This window comes from Sardina pilchardus, chromosome 10 (genome assembly GCF_963854185.1).
Source record: "Sardina pilchardus chromosome 10, fSarPil1.1, whole genome shotgun sequence".
NCBI lineage: Eukaryota > Metazoa > Chordata > Actinopteri > Clupeiformes > Clupeidae > Sardina > Sardina pilchardus.
Window position 1 is genome coordinate 22,834,914 of NC_085003.1, and position 21,964 is coordinate 22,856,877.

General features: G+C 44.1%; 1 protein-coding gene across 1 annotated transcript; it reads left to right on the top strand.

Annotated features, from left to right (window-relative positions):
* The first annotated feature begins 396 nt into the window (after positions 1-396).
* Positions 397-21,750, top strand: pik3c2g (phosphatidylinositol-4-phosphate 3-kinase catalytic subunit type 2 gamma). Its single transcript, XM_062547217.1, has 33 exons — positions 397-442; positions 604-1,389; positions 1,503-1,585; positions 2,012-2,175; positions 2,600-2,714; positions 2,993-3,104; positions 4,065-4,135; positions 4,239-4,302; positions 4,784-4,909; positions 5,208-5,238; positions 5,509-5,692; positions 6,009-6,131; positions 6,632-6,760; positions 8,653-8,770; positions 9,258-9,391; positions 10,261-10,449; positions 10,628-10,721; positions 11,142-11,236; positions 11,836-12,016; positions 12,797-12,904; positions 13,003-13,095; positions 13,729-13,858; positions 14,111-14,247; positions 14,669-14,838; positions 14,964-15,120; positions 15,594-15,703; positions 17,205-17,373; positions 18,271-18,389; positions 18,567-18,663; positions 18,777-18,825; positions 19,189-19,280; positions 19,525-19,650; positions 20,976-21,750. The coding sequence occupies exons 2-33, from the start codon at positions 958-960 to the stop codon at positions 21,126-21,128; spliced, it is 4,155 nt and encodes a 1,384-aa protein (XP_062403201.1). The 5' UTR covers positions 397-442; positions 604-957; the 3' UTR covers positions 21,129-21,750.
* The last annotated feature ends 214 nt before the right edge of the window (positions 21,751-21,964 follow it).

Consider the following 21,964-nt stretch of genomic DNA (forward strand, 5'->3'; position numbering starts at 1 on the left):
GGTGCAAGCGTGTGGTTCCTAGAAATTGATAAGCAAGCTGTTTCATGTTTCAGAATGTTTCATGTCATGGGCGTCAAAAGCGAATAAAATGATGCTGACAGCGATTAGGCTACTTTAGAGCGGCTTTGACGCTTTATTCGCTTTTAGTCTGAACAGTTGGCGACAGGTGCGTCTAGATTTCTAGGCTATAAGCGACAGGCCTACTATATATATTTTTTCTCAACCCAGAGAAGCAGTTATGTAAAACTATTTTCACTTTAAGGTGGTTTCATTTCAGTTTTTTTCCCATGGAAAATTCCATGTTCTGTCGCGAAATTAAGCAACTTGTGGGAGAGCACTGATGCTGTAGGCCTACTTTCGCTATAAACAGGTAAAACCTGAAGTGCTGTAGTCAGTGAAATCCTCTCGCTGCCAGCTGCGGACGGAGGCGAAGGAGTTCCAGGTAAAACAAAAAAAACCCACCATGATTTCTTTCTATTATGTATTTTAAGATGAAATGTAACATGTTTAATTTGGTGGTTGAAGGCAAACGTTTACATTGTCCCATTATATAGGCTATTGCCATCTGCTCATCCTTCTCTTTGTGTTGTTTTTCATCTCTAGGGTAAATTATACGAACCTTGGACGATGCACTGAAGAGGGAAATACAAATGATCATTTAGCTCCTCGAGCCTCCAGCTGGGAAGACTCAAACGTGCAAACTTCTCTTTCCAGTTATAATTTTAAGGATTTGTTAATTATTACACTGACTGCCTATTTGGTCGTTACACTAACCAGCCACATGTGGCAGCTGTGGTTCAATATGCTTTACTATACAAGCCCTATCTAAATATTCCATTGTTAACTACAGAATTGAAGTTTATGTTGAACTTTTTGTGTCCACATAACCGCATTGCTTGAGCCAAACAAACTAATTATTGGTGACACGAATTGCTGTCACACAGCCAGTATTTACGAATGATTTCTGAAATGGATGAACTTGAGAAAGACTATCTATATGCGCTAAGTTTAATGGACGATGACGAATTGGATATGTATCAATCAATCTCTGCGCTCTCCGTGTCCCAGCCGATTTTCCCCACGGCGCCTCCTTTCAGCGCTGATCCCGAGGACCATTTTTATGAGACGATAGGTGGCGCAGCAGCTGCTGCCCCTCCTTTAGAACCGTACTACTTTGAAGTGCAGCATGAGCTCAAGGACTACACAGACACAGAGCAGGTGCCCGTGAGAGAGGCGACCATTCCCGCGCCTGGGGATGCCATGCCGCCCCCGGTGCCTCCAAGGCGGAGGTTCCTGAGTGTTCAACAACGGACCGAGAGACCGCGCTCCTGTGATTTTTCGAGGAAAATCTTACGAACCGCCACATCTGTCGACTCGAGGGTCTTTGCTGTGAGTACCAAAGGCTTTAAATTGAGAGTGTTATGAAGAGAAAAGGCACTTGTAAGTGCGATTGAAACCAGGAGAAGTTGTCTCAAAAGTGATTACTTGATTCTTCTTTGTAGGATGACAACTGGACTATCAGACTGATTGATAGTCCTCAGGGAAACAATATTCGAATATCCTGTCTGTGTGTCTCAACAACAAGGTAAGGGATCATCATAGTGATATCAGAGGACTTACAGAATGATATTGTTTTATCACGGCCCTCATGAAGAAGAACTCAAGGAATCATATTTGGACAAAATAGTATAGTAATCTTATAGGAATACTATAGCTATCAAGTCTTGTATTTTTGGGACAAGAAGTACTATAGGAACTCTGAAGAGAGTAAGGATATTGTAGAGGTATTATAGGACATTATAGAAGTGTTAGGCTATACACTATCATAGAACTACTGTAGAAATCGTATAGGTGTTACTACTGAGTTAGTTCTTTTCCGTAAGGTGTGTGTGTGTGTGTGTGTGTGTGTGTGTGTGTGTGTGTGTGTGCTAAAATACATGTTTCTTCAAGTATGCTTGACATGGCCATTGCATGATGACATTGTTGAAGGTCATTCTCCCATATATTTCAGGCTAATGTGCCGATACCCCCACAACAACCCCGACTTTAACACCGGTTTGGTGTGGGGCAGAGTGTTCCCTCTTCACCCGTCTCTTTTGAAGACAGATGAGTTTGAGTTAACCTTCAACGTATCCACGCCATGGTTCTCACAACCACTACCGGTCCCCACTAATCGTAAGCTTTTGGAAAATAGACTTTATATCAGTCATGTAATGTAATCAGACAGATTAAATCCTATTATTACACTGATGAGTTTGTTTGCATTAGCATAAGTGATTGCACATTGTTGGCGATGATGAAAGATACTATCCAACTGTTCATGGCTCTGAAAATCCAATCCTTAATGGTCACTTTCAATCTGTATTGTAATGTTGAAACTACTAAATGCACATTGATAAAGGGTAATTGTCTTACCAATGTCATCTTACTTTTGTCACTTTTACATGTATATAGTGATCTACTTTTATGCATCTAATGTCAATAGTTTTCTCCTTTGTTTCTCAATTTTGCCTCTCTGTATGTCCATTAAGATCCTGTGGTCTTCTGTGGTGCCAGTTTGTTGAGTGTATACCCATAAAATGCCCTGCTTTGCTTACAGTAAACAGGACAGTACTGGAGTTTATTCAGGAGATTTGCATTCTGTTGGAACAGCCGCCCAGTGACGCTGACCAGTGCCTCATGAAGCTCTGTGACTCCGAGGAGTACCTGAGAAAGTAAAGGAACACCTGTGGCACCCAAAACAAACCTGTATGAATGTGTCTGTGATGTCCTACAGTATGTCTGTGGCACCTTCAGTCCATGGCTGTGTTGGAACAAAACACTTACTTACTACCGTAAACAAATATATGAAAGCATGAATGAAAGTCTAATGAAAAAAGGTTTTTTTTGCAATGTGTCTATAGAGCTATAGTGTTCTTCTGTTGATGGGAACGTTCCCCCTGTTCTCCTGTTCTGATTATTGATTATCTTCCTCCTGTGTTTTCCTTTGCAGTGACGAGATTCTAGGACTATATGAGAGCATTCAGAAGTATCACAAGTTCTCTTTGGACATGCCCGTGAGAATTGTACAGCATAGCAATGTGGCGAATCGGCTGTCCAGAGATGTAAGTCATTGTACTCATTGTGCACGTTTGAAAACTGCATTCCCATTCAAGTGCAGTTTAAACATTGACCTGCAAGGGCTGGGCCTTCGTGTCTTAAGTTCAGATGGCCTGCTTTCTCCCATGGGCCAATGACCCTGTCCTTTGTGACTGGTTAACAGCCGTAATATGTGCTTTGGGTCCACCCCCCTCTCCTGCTCGGCCAGTGAGTGTTTTTGTTTGAATCGTCCACCTGGCCAGGGAGACTTTGCTCTGTTTATCAGCCATGCCATGCCACTCCCGAACGCCTGTATTTACCTGGCAGGCACAGGAGAGAGTGGCGTGGCACAAGGCTCCTGCAGTAAACGTGCCCTTGGAGACCATGACAACAACACAGCAGACTAACAGCAACAACACATCATTCAGTCCCATTGCATTCCTTGTTTCAGTAACATCATAGCCTTTGTTTGCTTAAAATGCTGTACCGATATTTCTTTGTCCTTTCACACTTGAATTCAGCTACTGTACTGTATGTACAGTATATGTTTTACATGTAGTCAGACACACTAATATCTAAAAACTTCGGTTGGATTAATAGATGAACTGTAGCCTAAATGTGTCAAGTCAAGTCAAGTCAAGGTTATTTGTATAGCGCATTTCATACACAGAGGTCATTCAATGTGTTTTACATAAACAAAAAACAAACAGTAATAGCAGCAGATAAAAGTAGAGATGGGCAAAGAGTAGTAATAATAATAATAATAATAATAACAATAACAATAATAAAAGATCATAATAAAAAATAAAAAATAAAGCATAAATTAAGGTAAAATCAATGAATAATTTACAAGAAAACAGGTCTGTTCTTAACAGATAGACTTTGCCAGAATGTAATTTAGCAAACCGGTGATATTGATCCTTCTCAAACACCTAGAGCTGTTGACATATGTAATGTTCACTCTGCATAACGCCATGTTTCTTTAGGAGGAAGATGACAACCAACCATTTCATTTAAATCACCTTTTGCGGTCTGCGAGTCTCTTCAACACATCACGGTAATGACAACCACTTTCCTGGCCATAATTTATCTCACATAAATCTTATGTATTTGTCAGCCTTATACAATCTATCCTAAAGCGTGTATTCGCCCATTTTCAGGACGACTCTTCAGCTGAAGCTGTGTTCCTACAAAGAGAGGTTGAACCAGTTCTTGAGGACTCAGGTGTGTACTTGGCCCTCTTATCTGACCCTTTGGTCCGTGTTTAAAGACCTGTGCCCACATGCAGGGCTGGGTGATGGATAATGGCAGATAGACTATATACACCTTAAATGGAAGGCGTCTGCATGATAACCCAGAGAAATGCTCTCGAAGGCTGCTCTGTTGAGGAGTTTGTTTTTGTTTTGTTGGTGATTATGATTTCGATGGTAAAAATAGCCTCGGCTGTTGATTGGCCACTGTAGGAAATCACCTGCCTACAGAACTAGGAATGTAGCACCTGTCCTGTGTACACCTGAAATGATACTGTCTGTAATGGCAGGCCGTCAGCAGGTGTACGAGCCTCACTCAGTCACTGAATGCTTATTACGAAACATCATGATCAGTTGTGTAATATATCAGTTCCATATACTGTATATCGCTCCACATATTTGGCAGATTGAAACACACGGCGTTCTAAAAAGTAATGGGTATAACTTTATTACAGTCTGGGGACAATGTAAACCAGATAGTAACAGAGGTGCGGACCATCTGCAATCTACTGTCCGGTGTTTCTACTGTCCAACTGGAGGAGGCCATAGGCACTGTCAAGAGAAGAAAGCCCAGTTCGCTGGTATGTACATCTTCTTTGACATTCTCAAAAGTATTGTTTTGTGAAATCGAGAAAATATAACCTTTCTTCTTCTGATACACTATGTGGGCTAGTGATTTAGCATAATACTATGTAAATGTACAGTATAACTTTGTACTATACTATTTATAGGGGATTAATCTGCTGTATGAATCTATGATTGCTATGTATCTTTTAAAGACTACATTAAAGACTACATTTCAGTAGGCCATTTAGCTGTCTGTGATCTGACACTGAGTGAGTTCAGATGAGATGATGATTGAGCCTTTCTGTTTCGCAGATCCCGTCAGAGATGAGTGACACAGAGACAGGTATGTGTGTGTGTGTGTGTGTGTGCGTTGGCGTGTGCGTGTGCGTGTGTGTGAGATCTCATTAATCCTGCCACCAGAGTGTTTGCTGAAAGTGAAGGCTGTTGAAAGTTTTTTGGCACCTGATAAGGAAGTTTGACTTGTTGAGCAGACTTTGACTTGTGACTTGTTTTGACTTGTTGAGCAGTCTAGAAAAAAACTCTTCCTATGCATCTGTATACAGTATGGGCATGAAAGCACATGGTACAAATCTGTAGTTCTGTTTTGTTGTAGATGTGGTGATCCTGCACCAAGCTCTGGAGAAACTTCTGTACATCTTCTTTGACAACTTCCACTCTGACTTCCGATTTGAGGATGCGAATCACGTTCTCCCCGAGGCTGACGTTGGCCTCCACACGGGCACTCTGCAGTTCAACCTCGCTGCCCTCTACAAACTAGAACCCAGCTGGCTCACCAGGTACTGTGACTGTCTCTAAAAACTAAAAGGGCTTCAGCCATGGCCATGGCCTCTGGGTGTAGTGAGGCTTAACAACATTCTGCTTTTTCAGACTGGAGCCAAGTTGACAAACCAAAACAAACAAACATAACCTGTGCCTGCTTCACTTAAGCATGTCATGGACTTCAGATTAAACAAACATATTAGAGATCATTGTGTTATTGAACTTCTCTGTAACTCTCTGTTTTCAATCTCCAAAAGGGGCTTATAACATATTACTGTACGACTTCATCAGGATATCAGAATTTGAGTCTAAGTATGTCTCTGTTATCTCCAGTCTGGATTTGTTTAGCCTGTCGTCCTCCCTGACGTACGGAGGCAAGAACCTCTGTGAGCCGGTGGTGTCTGAGAACATCAGCACCGCTCTCTCCATGGGCAACAAGCTCCGCTGCAACAGAATGTAAGAACCCTCTCTGGTTTCAGGGGCACAATCAGCTTGTATAGTAATTTCCTGTGTATTAGCCGCATTGTGTATAAGCCGTAGGACAGTGATTTTTGCAAGTTAAAAGAACCCCATATTATGGTTATTACATTACCATATTAGTTCCTGTGTATTAACCTCAAAGCTGAAGAAATTTAGCAAAATCAATGTATACAGTAATTTCCCACATATAAGCCGCATTGTGTATAAGCCGCAGGACAGTGTTTTATGCAAGTTAAAAAAAACAAAACCACATTAACACCATATTAAATGCCCATCTGTATTAACCTCATAGCTGAAGAAATGTAGCAAAATCGATATATAAGCCGCGTCTAATAGTCGGGAAATTACGGGTAAGCTGTGACTAATAGTTGGTAGTTGGTAGTATCTCACACACGTCACATTCATGTCACACTCAAGTCCTACTGTCATGCCTCTGAGCACATTCCTCAAGCGCATGTCTGTGTTTGTCTCTCTAGGGTGGTATTCCCGGTCCAGGTCCGAGATCTTCCCTATGAATCCATGCTGACGTTCCGTCTGTTTGGGTCCAAACAGGGCAAATCCCAAGAGCTTCTGCGCTGGGCAGTCCTACCCCTCTACACTAACAGGTAATGTGTAGAGACACACTAATCTAGTGTAGATAAGTGCACTAAAGGCCAGTGCACGCCGATGCTGACATGAGCTTGGCGCACTCCGCTTTCCACATGCAATTCCATTATATTCCATTATTCTCAATACATTGCCACACACCAGCATCTTATCCAATTCCATTAGATTTCATTGTTATCAATGCAATGCCGCACCCCAGCATAGCACTTTGCCATCGCCGCCGTGTAGATTACGATTCATTTCTGTTTTGTCGGCGCCACTGCATAAAATCCATTGTTCATCCAGTGTTTTCCAGTTAAAGGAGCATTTCACCCATTTACATTAAGCTTTCTATTGTTAGAAACCCAGTCATATTTTCGAATGGTCGTGCATCATTCCCTCATTTTCCCCTGAGATGGGAGAAAAAAGCCGAAAATTTATTTTTGGGTCATGTGGATAAAATCCAGCAACTCCCAGAATTCCCTGCCTTTCACTGCCTTACCAGCACCCACCAGGAAGTAGACAGAAGGACTCATTAATGTAACATTTTGGCATTAATAACGATTCTAAAATTAAAACGATCATTGTTTTATGTTGTACTCAATGTTGTGGCCATATATCAATGTTGCTGGTCTTCAAAAGGAATTAGCGAAAAAATCGCCTGTCAAATGTCCCGCAAATTGACAGCATATGCTAGAATACCCGACCTTTAACAAGTATTAGTATCGCTAATACTATTTGTGCAATAACTTGTGAATAACATTAACTGACCTTGTGAGAGCTAATCCATTTTAGTTTGAGCTAGCCGGAGCTAGCCCAGGCAAAGGCTAATCGACAGCCAATGATCCTAATCGACGTCCAGGCTTGCTGCAGGCCTTGATGGAGGCCTTGATGTTCTGTGCTGTATTACAGCTCGTACAGGTCATCTCGTGCATCAAATTCACATACCAGATCTTCAGAATTCCCTTTTGCCATATCAGTTTCAATATCAGCATTCAATGAATTAGTATTTAATGTTAAATCGTAGTTACTTATCAGCTTTCTCCACAGACCGCTTCCAAAAAAGATGGCGGCTATATATTTTAGTTTCTGCAAGTGAAGTCCCACCGCTAGCGCCCCCTCTTGGAAAAATAAGGAAAGTGTTTGTAGTTTCATCTACTCGACAAAGATATAGGACTTCCTGCTTTCAATGATGTAAAATTACGATTTTTACATCATTGAAAGCAGGAAGTCCAACATTGAAAACTGTATTTCTCCCGTCTCAAGGCAAACTGAGGGAATGTTGCACGGCCATTCAAAAACATGACTGGTTTTCTAAAGATACAAAGCTTAATGCTAATCGGTGAAGTGTCCCTTTAAAAATGCCGGTGATGATATGCGTGGTAAGTGACAGTGCACTCATGTTGGTACCAGTGTGCACACCTTTTAATAGTGATGTGTAGCTCATCAGTCAGATTCTTTCTCTTCCATTAAAGGCACGATCAACACATTTCTTAATAGCACAACATGGGTCTAGTGTTATTGGCAGTTCAGCTCAAATATCAACAATTCTTCATCAGGATCATGCACTATGCCTTTAAGCTCCACTAATAAAGCTCTTTCCCCATGATCCAATGTGACTGCATATTCCAGTTAGACCTGCCTCTCCGTCTTCAAAATAATGGATGGTGGAACAAAATCAATCGTGGTGATTTACGCCGCCTGCATCCATCCACTGAACTCTTTTAATTAGCGGCCGCCCGCAGGACTGAGCTGTGTGTGGTAGCGTCCCGCCGGTGGTCTCCTCAGTGGTCCTCCTCCTCCTCCTCCATCTCCTGCCCTGCTCATTAGCTAATGGAGAGGCTTTTATTTAAATGCTTTTATCTAAAGCTACTTAAGATGAGGCTTCTCTTCTCTTCTCTTCTCCGTGCAGGACGCTGGTCTGCGGCACCACGCTGCTCAGTATGTCCATGCTCGTGGAGGTCAGCACGCCTCCGTCACCGGCCCTCGCCGACAACCACCGCCAGCCCACCAACGGGGTCATCCTGCAGGTCAGACGCTCTTCGGAGCATCGCTCAAAGCCTTCTCTTCGTCTGCTTATTAATGCAGTATAGTAATTTCCCGCATATAAGCCGCATTGTGTATAAGCCACAGGACTGTGTTTTATTAAGTTAAAAGAAACAAAACCATATTAACACCATATTAACTGCCCCCCTTTATAAACCACATAGCTGAAGAAAGTTTGCAAAATCAGTGCATAAGCCAAGCTAATTGTCGGGAAATTACAGTAGTCACATGTAATCACATCACACCCACACCTGAATACTCGCCTTTACAGGTAGTATTTAATGGTGCTCTGTCGTCTGCTTTTACATTGTGGCTTGAATGTCAGTCCTCATTTGTCTCAAGTTGCTTAGAATAGAAGCTAATTGAATAACTGCGAATGTAAATATATGCACTTAGCAATAATACACAATACACTTCTTTTGGCTCCTGTTAGAGTTCATAAAACTGTTATTTATTATTTTCCATCCTTAGGTGGAGTTCCCAGAGCAGAAACATTGGACATATCACAGACCTGTTGCTCTGCCTGGGTCAGTGTTGTTCACGGAGCCTTGTTTGGAGCTCAAAAGAAGAATTCTGCAGGTTTCCCAGGGCCACTGTTTTCATCTGTGAGTAACCTGGTCAGTGCCACACACTTACTGTACCTCGCACTTCATTGCTGCACTGCTGTCTCTCTTGGCTGATTCTGGATCACTTCTCTGGTTGTCACTTCTGCACTACCGTCCCCTATGGGCTCTATGCAGGAAAGACACTAATACGCTCATTTCTTTTCCGGCGGAGCCAGGTGTGTTGGAACCTGCCGCTATTGCTAATGTAATTAGTGTCTACACGAACCCGGTTGGGTGTTGCACCTAGCGTATTAGAGCCTTTCGTGCATAGAGCGGATTTGCGCTGTTCTGTATTCATGAGTTGTTGTGCTAAGGTCTCCATTTTTTTACTGATGTCAGTCTTCATCATCTTGAGTCGCTTTAGATAAAAGCATCAGCTAAATCATTTCATTTGCATTTAAGCACATTAGGCTACGTCTGTAAGAATGAAAGCATGGTATCATGAGATCAGTCAGGTGCAGTGTTTATTCCCCAGCCTATATTATTTACTGTCTTTTCTGGGGCCTCACCATAGCATATGATTTAGTTATTTCTGTAGACTCTTTCAACAAGTAAAGCAAAAACCATGCTTGAACAGTCTATTTTGTTCCCAAAGCTACTTCCGCTGCATTAAGACAACATATGGAATGTTAAAAAGGAAACCTTCTGGGAAGGACTATATCACTGATAATGGAACTCTCTTGAAACTATAGATCTCTTGAAGTCTATAATAGAAATGGTTTAAAAAGGGCCATTGATATAGATACCAGAAACACAAGGGGGGGCAAACCTCAAGACACAGTCACTCAAAGCCAGCTCCTTATTTACTGTAAAGAGAGGAGCGTGTTTGTAGGACTCACACCTCGGCGTTAACACCTCCCCTGTCACAGGCTGACGGAGAACGAGCGAGCCTTGCTGTGGTCCAAGCGCCACTCCTGCAATAAGAAGAACAGCCTGCTGCACCTGGTGCTGGGTGGCGCCCCCCGGTGGCGACCGCAGGACCTGACGGAGATCTACACCATCCTGGAGAACTGGAACCTGCAGACCTCAGAGGAGGCTCTCTTCCTGCTCAGTGACAGGTCGGTCACGTCAGCAGGAACCACAGGGTGTAATACGATATCTCTAACAGTGAGATTACAGTCACAACATTGAGACCAGAGAATAACAGTGGTTTTGTCTTACTTTGTTGACTCAACATACCTTAACATACCTTAATGCTAACTTTTTCAACACTTGCATTCATTTGCTGTGCACCAGTTTTCAGGACCAGACCGTGCGGAGGGCCGCTGTGCAGTACTTTGAGTTTGAGTCAGACGGGGAGCTGGAGGAGTTTTTGCCACAGCTGGTGCAGGTCAGAGTACTGGTCTTGCTTTGCGCCACGGACTTTACGTTTTAGGTCCTACTGTAGGTCTCTCAGACAAAATAAGGTGGTTTCTAGATTTGGCTCACAAAAACCCACCTCTCCCTCTTTTTGCTCAATGGGTGTGTTTTCCAAAAGTTGCAATAATCCAAAATAAGAAATTATCTTATTACTCTTAGTCTTACTCTTCCTTTTTCTGAGTAGCAGCAGGTGTTACAGTGGAGTGTGACCATCTTTATGACTTTATTACTACTTTGGCCATCAGGTTTATACATCAGTGAGTGATGAGTAGATCATTCATGCATTATTAGTGTACTTTGAGCACCACACCCAGTGGTGTAACTGTGACTTCATTTCTGTGTGACTGTGACCTCATCTCTGTGTGACGGTGACCTCATCTCTGTGCGCCAGGCTCTAAAGATGGAGTGGGAGCTGGATGGGCCTCTGGTGACACTGCTGCTGCAGCGCTCCCTAGGCAACGTGCGCATCGCTCAGCAGCTGTACTGGTGAGGCTGCATCCCTACACACCTTTCTCCATATACACCGTTAAAGCAACACAATGGCAGAATCGCTATTTATTGGTGTCAATATTCAGCACCAGTTATTGCATAGACGACTCCCAGTTCAAAAACAGACTAAAAGGGTCAAGATCCGACCCGACCATCAACATTACATGCGTTTCCAGTCCAGTCTAGTCTCACCCCCGTCCTGTTACTGAAGCTCAATAAACAGTTGATCACAAAAAAAGATATCATTCTCCACATGATAAGTCAGTGGCAGTTAACGTCCCTGTTATAGTGAAGTGGACAAGCTACTCCGTGTCCTGAGGCACTGAAGAGAAGTCTCCGCCGTGTGTGTGTGTGTGTGTGTGTGTGTGTGTGTGTGTGTGTGTGTGTGTGTGTGTGTGTGTGTGTAGGTGTGTGTGTGTGTGTGTGTGTGTGTGTGTGGTGTGTGTAATGTTCCGTTCTGCTTCCTCCGTGCTTGTCCTCCCTGCACCAGAGTGAGCAGCCCACCAGCCAAGGCCTCATGAGGAGGACCTCTAGCAGTGTGTTGGTAATGGTGCGCTCTATGGCTCATCCCTGGTGTGTCCTTGTGTCCTGGCCAGGCTGCTGGTGGACGCTCAGGAGGATGCGCACTACCGCGGCTGGTTCGTCAAGGTGATGGCAGCGCTGAGGCACTGCTGCGGCCGCGTCCTCAGGGTGGAGCTGGAGCGAGAGACACAGCTGCTCGCAATACTCGCCGAGGTGGCCAAGAGGATCCGGAACACCGACAAGGCCAGGAGGAAGGTGAACCTCGCTCCGCAGCGCATTTGGGCCTCTACACTCCATTTCCCTGAGCGTTGCCGAGTTACTGTAGTCTGTCTATCACCATACTAAGCTCTTTTAAGATTCAACATTAGTATGGGGAGTCAGCGCTTTATTTCTACTGCACAAGAGGCGTGCTCTTTCAGAGGAGGGGCGGGACTGTCGAGCTCTATTGCCAACGTTCAAATCATGACTCCGTATAATTGGATAATGCTTCATCCAATCATACCGGCGATCCGGTGCATCTTTTGGATGAGCTAGTTTGTGATTGGAGGAGCCAAAGGTTCTGGCAGGGAACAGAGGAGATAGATGTGCAGGTTTCTAGCCTGAGCTTTCGTGGCGAAATCCAAATGAACCTGTAGGTCAGGCAGGCTTCACCCAGCCTGGAGTTATTGGCCTTTCAAGAGTGATCCTATTGTTTTGGTCTTTTTTTTGTTTTGCTTTGACCAAACAATATAAGCAATGTAATTGCAGTGTGGAGGTGTCCTGTTGGGTTAGAAATGTGGGCTTCAGTCATGCTATAAGTTGTAGAGAAAGGCTTTTAGTTTTTACTTTTTTCCTGAAATCACATTTGCAGGCATATTTGTGTAACCATGCCATTGGATTATCATGCAATAATATCCTACACATTTGTAAGTCTGTCACCATGCCATTGGATTATCATGCAATAATATCCTACACATTTGTAAGTCTGTCACCATGCCATTGGATTATCAGGTGCTATTTAATTCAGCATGCTGTATTCTTCTCTTTTCACCTCAGGATGTTTTGAACAGCGGCAGGTTGAAAATCGATAACTTCTTCAAAGGAGGGATGTCTTGTCGGTTACCTCTGGACCCGGCCATCCTGGTGACGGGGGTGGACGTGGATGTAAGACCTTTAGGTGTTTGTTTGAAGATTACTACTGGCCAAAGGCCCAGGCTTTTGTTACAGGATGATGTGACCCATAGTGTGGTGTTACCCTTTAGGCCTGTAAGTTCTACAACTCCAACGCTGCACCACTGGACGTGTCCTTCATCACTGCTGACCCTCTTAGCAAAAATGTCCACGTCATCTGCAAGGTATGCTCTACAGAGACATCTTAGCCATGCTCAACGTACCTCAATAATACTGATAACTTTATAGGCTTGTCATTTTAAACTGTTCATTGTGTAGCTTTAATAATGGAAAATAATAAATAGTGGATACATGTGGTGTGACAAGTGCCTGTCTATAAATGAGGACTTTTTATTGCAAACCAGTCAGATAAAGTGACCTGAACCTGCTCTCCTGAGGATATCCATAGACCCTAATGGATGATAGTGTGTCTCTGGGTGTCAGTAGTAGTTGTTTAATAGATGTATTGTTCCCTCCAGATGCGAGATAACCTACATTGTGTGTGTGTGTGTGGGTGTCAGTACTAGTAGTTGTTTAATAGCTGTATTGTTCCCTCCAGACAGGAGATAGCCTGCGTAGTGTGTGTGTGGGTTCAGTAGCAGTTTGTTAATAGATGTACTGTATTGTGCCCTTCAGACAGGAGATAACCTGCGTAGTGTGTGTGTGTGTGTGTGTGTGTGTGTGTGTCAGTAGCAGTTTGTTAATAGATGTACTGTATTGTGCCCTTCAGACAGGAGATAACCTGCGTAGTGTGTGTGTGTGTGTGTGTGTGTGTCAGTAGCAGTTTGTTAATAGATGTACTGTATTTTTCCCTCTAGACGGGAGATAACTTGCGGCAGGACATGCTGGTGCTGCAGATCGTGCGTGTGATGAACAGGGTGTGGCTGCAGGAGGGACTGGACATGCGTATGGTCACCTACAGGTGCCTCGCCACAGGCCACAACCAGGGTCAGTCCACAGCTCATTCACCGTGACGGTGACTTGTGAATGTCACTAAGGAAGAGTCAGAATATCATGCAGAATCACCATAACCAGCTGTGTCATATTGGTGTATGCATGCTGTATGTGTTTGTTTTCTGAGGAAGGGCAGTGTGTCCCAAAACGTCACATGTGGTGAATAAAAATAAAAAATAAAAAAGTTTATTGGTGCAGACTTTTTTTTGTCATTTTTACGGTGTTTTTTTTCTGAACCTCTCCCAGGACTGATAGAGGTGGTGCCTGACGCAGTGACCCTGGCCAAGATCCACCTGGAGTTCGGGATTGGGGGAGTACTGAGGGAGGACTCCCTGGAGAAATGGTTCCACATGAGGAACAAGACATGGGAAAACTATGAGGAGGTACACACACACACACACACACACACACACACACACACACACACACATGAACATAACACAGCAACAACACACTGCATTTACATAGGCCTAGTGCGTTTCAAGGCGCCCAGAGGGCTTCACATTGAAGGGGGGGGCTCACTAACCAACAGCCGCTATGCACCAGAACGCTCAACACACACCAGCTTGAGGTGGAGAATGAGGGAGTAAATGAATGAGAAAATCACACACACATTTTGAGGGCTCTGTTAGTTATTGTTGAACTACAGCTATGATGAGTCAACTTCCTCTCAGGGCATCAAAGGCCATGAAACATCATTGCGAAGGTTGTATACTAATAAACGGGCCATGTCAAACAGAAGATGTGCAGATAAAACCAGATGGCGTGGACAGAGCTGAACACAATGCTTCTCTTGTTCCCCAGGCTGTTATGAACTTCCTGCACTCCTGTGCGGGCTGGTGTGTGGCGACATTTGTACTGGGCATCTGTGATCGCCATAACGACAACATCATGCTCAAACACAGCGGCCACATGTTCCACATCGACTTCGGCAAGATCATGGGCAACGCCCAGAAGTTTGCTACCATTAAAAGGCAAGTTCAGAAACCTGCTCAAATGACCAGTGGCTATGTACACCATTTTATCACCAAGTTAGTAACACTTAAGTCTTACCTGACACCTCCACTCTGCTCTCTCCCCCTAATTTTTGTGATGGTAGGGACCGGACCCCATTCATCTTCTCATCAGAGATGCAGCACTTTATTACAGGAGGGGGGGAGAATCCGCAGCGCTTCCATCGCTTTGTGGAGCTATGCTGCAAAGCGTATAATGGACTGCGAAAACGTAGCGTCCTGGTGCTAAGCCTGCTACAGCTGGTAAGATTGAGATGTTTTAGTACTGTGTAGACGTAGTGTCCTGGTGCTAAGCCTGCTACAGCTGGTGAGATTGAGATGTTTTAGTACTGTGTGTAGTGCTGAGTAGCATGAGCTGTAAAACGTTTTGTTCTTGCCTCTCTCTCTCTCTCTGCCTCTCTCTCACTCTCTCTCTCTCTCTCTCTCCCTCCCTCCCTCCCTCTCTCTCTCTGCCTCTCTGCAGACGTCTTTTAATTACTCTATGTTATGTCTTTTACGTCTTTTAATTGTTCTATTTTATGTACTTTACTTTTTAATATTTTGTATTAAGCTATTGCCTGGTTATTAATTAATTGACTCTTATTATTCTTTATTTTTGTTTAAGTAAAGCACATTGAATGATTAATCTATTAAATGTCTATTAAATGCACTGTATAAATCAGCCTGCGTTGCCGTGCCATGTTTCTGTGTGTGTGTGTGTGTGTGTGTGTGTGTAGATGCTGGGTGCAGGCATGCCGGAGATGAAGGATGTGCAGGACCTGCAGTTTGTGCACAACAACCTCAGACCTCGCCACTCTGACCTGGAGGCAACCGAGTACTTCACACAGTGAGTTCATCCTCACATGAAGCGGCTCATGGCAGGTCATAGTATGAGTGGATATCCTGCAGCACTTTACTTCAGATGGTCTAGTCTAGTGTCTGAGGGTTTGCAAGAGGGTTTGCAAGGGGGGGTTATTGAAATTCACGTTTATCTTTAAAGCTGTTGTTAAACAAGTATTAGTTAGTAACATCACAACAAATGGTGGTGGTTGGTGGCATAGCCCAGTTCATATGGTGGTGGTTGGTGATGGTGGTGGTGGTGTTGATGGTGGTGGTGGTGGTGGTGTTGATGGTGGTGGTGGTGGTGGTGGTGGTGGTGGTGGTGGTGTTGATGGTGGTGGGTGGTGGTGGTGTTGATGGTGGTAGGTGGTGGTGGTGGTGTTAGTGGTGTTGATGGTGGTGGTGGTGGTGTTGATGGTGGTGGTGGTGGTGGTGTTGATGGTGGTGGTGGTGGTGGTGTTGATGGTGGTGGGTGGTGGTGGTGGTGGTGGTGGTGTTGATGGTGGTAGGTGGTGGTGGTGGTGTTAGTGGTGTTGATGGTGGTGGTGGTGTTGATGGTGGTGGTGGTGGTGGTGGTGGTGGTGGTGGTGTTGATGGTGGTGGTGGTGTTGGTGGTGGTGGTGGTGGTGTTGATGGTGGTGGTGATGGTGGTGGTGGGTGGTGGTGGTGGTGTTGATGGTGGTAGGTGGTGGTGGTGGTGTTAGTGGTGTTGATGGTGGTGGTGGTGTTGATGGTGGTGGTGGTGTTGATGGTGGTGGTGGTGGTGGTGGTGGTGGTGGTGGTGATGGTGGTGGTGGTGTTGATGGTGGTAGGTGGTGGTGGTGTTGGTGGTGGTGGTGATGTTGATGGTGGTGGTGGTGATGGTGGGTGGTGTACCTGGAGCTATGTGGGGGAGAGATGGAGTGAGCTGGAGGAGATAGAGGCCAAGGAACAGGAAGAAGAGAGAGTGAGAAGAGAGATAAGAAAATACACGTGATGGCATGTACACTAACACGAGAGCAGGAAGGATTCACTTAAATCAGAATAATCTGCAGCCACCCTGTATGTTGATGAGTGTCACTGTGTTTGTTCGCAAAGTGTGCATGTAGAGTATTAAATCGTAGGCAATATGTGTCAGTATGAAATTGGTTAGTGCAAGTGACAGCTGGCTAGAGATGCGTAGTAATACATTGTGGAGTTGAAATAAACACCTGTTACGAAATGACCATCAGATGCTTCAAAATAGGCATTTTAGGGTTTTTTTTTGTTTGTTTGTTTCTGTTGTAAGTAGTGCAGATCTAAAATAAATGCTCTTGTATAGTCTTCATAAAAATCTATCTATCCATTTCATCACCATCACTTGCTAGTATGTCTAAACTGTCATTCACATCCATACGTTAATTCTGTCTGTGAAGACCCTGTTGAAGGTGCCCAATGTTATTACAGTGCCTAACAGTGGGATCTTTCATCACATAATGTTATTTTGATTTAGGCCTAAATGACGTTTGTTTGGTCCTTTATCCTCATAGGAAGATCAAGGAGAGCATGGGGAGTTTCCCCGTCAAGCTCAACTTCCTCATCCATAACATGGTCCAGAAGAAGACCCCGTCGCCCCCGGCCCCCGCGCACTCGGCCTCCTCCGGCACCAACATCCAGGAGGCCGTCATCCAGAAGCACCGGGTGAAAGGAAAAGATGTGGTGAGACACTTCGCACAGAAACCTACTCAGATACTCATGAGTCACTCCCGCGTACAAAACAGATATTGTACAGAGATCACATTCAAGGAAAAAGAGGAAACCTATTCAAACACTCATGATTCATACCCATCTGCAAAACCGATACTATACAGGCATCACATTCAAGGAAATGGAGGAAGTGTAAAGATAGTATAGGGTCATATTCTGAAATGACACCAGGTGTATTTATCGCTCTTCCTTGTTATTCACACCACGGACAAAAAGGACGCAACATAATTATGTTCCTCTTTGCTGGACAGGGTTGTGAGTGTCTGCGACCCAGCCACTTAGCACAGGGCACTAATGAGGTAAACAATGTGGCATCAATCTTCTCCAGGCCTCCTGTGAGCAGACAGAGCCCATCTGCTCAGCGCCAACCTCTCTGTCTTGCTAGCTGTCCAGATGCCACTAATATGCTTTAGCGTTAGCAAAGATCCTTCATTACTGACAAGATAGAGCAACATAATGCATTTCTATGGAAGCCAAATTCGAACAGTTCCTGTCTGCTTAAAGAGGCGTGTCGCAAAGACGTCATAGTGGGATATCGATCTCTGTCAGATTGGCAAGCAGTTCAGTTCGAATGTAACGTTACTTTCTAGGTCTGCTTAAAGGGGGATTTCGCCCCCCTCCCCCTTGCGAACACAGAACGCGGAAATGGTCGAACGTTTGCGCATCTCGCTCCGCTTTAACCCTCTCTGGCGTTAGCTTGCTGTGCTGATAGCAAAGCCAGCCGTATTTGTTCAGCATTCAGCATCTCTAGAGCACTGGAAGGCCTAAAGATTGAAGATGTACAGTAGTCTTCATATTGTTCTTGAACATTTAAGAAGAGGAAATATGGGTTGTGGTTTTGTTCTTCAGACCTTTGAAGTGCGGGTGACCATTGATGATGGGTATCTCATCAGTGAAAAAACGCTTGGACAATTTGAGCTAATTCACAGAAAGCTGCAGAAGCACTTTATAGAGTCTGCTCTTCCACAGTGAGTAAACATTTATCTTACCTGCCTTCCTGCCTTGTGAAAATATCAAGTACTTGGCAAATATTTTATGGCACCGCTAAAATGGCAGTGAAAGTTGTGTTATCACTGTTAAGAAAGCTTGTCTCTGAGATGACATTAACACACTGACATTAACACACTGTCTCGTCCTCCACCTAGATTCCCCAGGTGGTTTAATATGTCTTTTACAGCAGGCAGAAAAATGACTCTGCTCAACAAATATTTGAAGGAGCTGTTTGAGGGCCCATGCAAAGGGGTAAGTAGCCGTTCTTGTGTCCCTCAAGGCCAGTGTTGGGGCTGTAATCTTGATGTGAAGATTTGAATGCCCTAATGCTTTTTCTGACTCTCTCATCTGAATGTCTCAAACAGAATGAGTTTGTCTGCAGCCTGTTCCTGGATGGCCCCACAATGATGAAAGGTATGTATGGTGGGGGCTGAGACCAACATCACCGCTCAGCCTCTTTGAAATATCAGTCTGCCTTCTTCCTAGAGGCTTCCACATTGAACTGTATTAGGTCAATACTGGATCGATGTTATCGTGGCAAATTGATTTGTACATTTCTGCATTTTCTTCAGATGTGGTACTTTTGTAATGTGACTGAATGGGCAGTCGTTGATGCGAAACATACTGTAGCTCCCAACCCTGACACAATAACCTTGCCTGATTCTTAATATGAAAGGTTATAGTGACATCCAGAGGGCCTTGTCGCTGGTATTGTAGAAACACTTAAAAAGAACCGTATGTGCTTATTTTAATTTTTTTATTTTAATTTATTTGCAGATCCAAGTGGTCCATCCAAACCCCAGATTCAGCTCCTCATGTCTTACAAAGACTTGAAACTCTCAGTGATGGTCAAGCACCTAAAGAACATTGTAAGTTTTTTGAAGTGTAGTCCTACAAGCACTTCAGGTCTCTTACAATTCACAATCTCTCAATGACATTTTAATGAATGGGCTGATTGGGCTTATTGATTGAAGTTATGGGCCGGGCGGGACCTCATCTCGGATTACAGTCCTACTGTTGCAGTCGTTTGCCAATGATCTCTCCATCCTTGTCTCTGCTCTCCCTCCATCCCTCTCTCTGCTATCCTCCCCCCTTCTCTCGGAATTCTTCCAGAGATTGCCAAACGGCTCGTGTCCTGATGCCTACGTGGTGACACGCCTCAGACCAGAGCAGCACAACGGTTCAAAGAAAAAGACCAAAGTGGTGAAGAACAACAACAACCCGACATTCAACGAACTGGTACGAGACACTACATGCAGCCCACCACTGCCCACACCAAGTGCAGACGCAAAGCCAGACAGATCCACTATCCCTCAAAGTCAGATTTATCATCTCAGTCTGAGAAAAGCTTAGTGGTTAGATCAAATCAAATCAATGACAAGCCTACATTCAGCAGACTGGTCTGAGACATTTCCTCGATCACACGGTTGGTAGGAAATCTCAAGAGAACCATTTCCTTTCGGTTATCACCGGACTTTAACCTTCAGCTGGTTACCTGAGGGAAGCTTTAGTGCTATCTCTATCAGATAAGGAGATTTTGAAACTATGAGTCATGTTCGCCTGAAACGCTGCTTTTGATTTTCAGCCAATCATGACTGGGTGTCAATCCCAGTACAGGTCACGTAGTCTCTGCGCAGGTCATGAACTATGAGTCATGTTCGCCTGAAAAGCTGCTTTGATTTTCAGCCAATCATGACTGGGTGTCAATCCCAGTGCAGGTCACGTAGTCTCTGCGCAGGTCATGATCTCCACATAAACTCGAGCAGGACAAAGGGGTTATGAATGAGTCCATTGTTTGGTGTTGGCTTCAGTTAGCTGCTTCTTCAAGTTCAAGTTCAAGTTTATTATAGCCATTTCAACAGTATGAAATACAATTGATAGGAATGTGTTTTGGTATGCTCACATATAACACACATAATGACAACACAATATCACAGGGGTAGCAACACTTAATACACAAGAAAAAGTGCAAGGATCACAGAAAAGCAGCAGTTCAGTTCAGTTGTGCAAGTGCAAAGAGAGGTAGCCAGGTTTGGAGTATGGCTATGGCTATGGCTATGGCTATGGCTATGGCTATGGCTATGGCTATGGCTATGGCTATGGCTATGGCTATGGTTATTTAGCAGACGCCTTTGTCCAAAGCGACATACAAATAAATAACAATACAAATTAAATTAACAGTGAACAATTACAAACTAGGGAGAATAGTAATATTATCAGTAAAACAATAATTTTAAGCACTAACCTAATGAGAAATAAAACAGTGAAATGAGAATAGCAATCAAATAAGTCACTCAGTTAATTATATATAATAATAATAACTAAAGCATGGTATGGCTAAATTTAAGGACAATAGCAAAATAAATTTCAAATTCTATCAATAGACAAATTATAACAAAACAATACTATTATACAAACCATAACACATCACAAACTCAAAGGACTAAGTAGTAACCCATAAGTGCTTAGTGCATGTTCAGGTGGCGAATAGCTTGTGGATAGGTACTGATGTTTTGCATGTTAGCTGCTTCTTGATGACACACATAATTGTTTTTGTCGTTTAGATTGAGTACAGCAATGTCCTGAGTCTCCACGATCGTGTGCTGGAGGTGACGGTCAAGAGTAAGAAGACCGCGGTGGTGGAGACCAACATCTGCCTGTGGGAGAGAGAGATGGACGTCGAGGTGTGGTACCCGCTTGGACAATGTTCCGCTTAAAAAAAAAAAAACTCAGTGGAGTGTGTTTTAGCCCTGTGGCCACCAGGTGGCAGTCGACACCTTTGGTGAAGTGACTGCACTGCACATTCACTTTGAAGCGAAGCCAGGCAAGGCAGACAGACTGACGGGACTGGATGGAGTTGTTACAGAAGAACCAAGGGGGAGAACTGTTTACAAGAGTCAACTGTTCATACGGCAGTGTTATATGGAACTGCAGTGTGAACGTCCAGGAGAAATATGTACTGTACATAAGAGAGAGACATGATGTGCATAAAAGTTTTCTTATGGTTTTAACACTATATTGTGCAAACTCCAGGTCATCTTGGCTAGATACTGTACTAGGGACATTTATAAAACATAATAGAGGATAATTGACACATGACAAAACTAAAGTGAAACGTTTGAAAGTGCCCTTTTTGCAGAAGGTCCGGCCTTCCTGCTGGCTACAGTGTCCTAATGACCCGCTCTGTGTGGAGAACTCTTTGTGGTTCCTGCTCTGGGTGTTGAATGGATGCCTTTTGACTGCATGGCGGCTTTTGAAATAGCATGTCCTGCGTCAGCACACACACACACACACACACACACACACACACACACACACACACACACACACACACACACACACACACATTCCCTACAGGCCCCACAGCTGGCCCTAAATCTGCTCCCTGGTGTCACAGGCATCAGCCGCCGCTGCGATTTACAAAGAGCAGGTGGACGGAGACCAGTCCCTGTGGTCAGCTCTCTTATAGAGCCTGTTGAAATAGCCCAACATGCCGCCATTAGGCTCCGGATCGTTATGAAGGATTAGACTAATGATGTAGCCACGCGTAGCG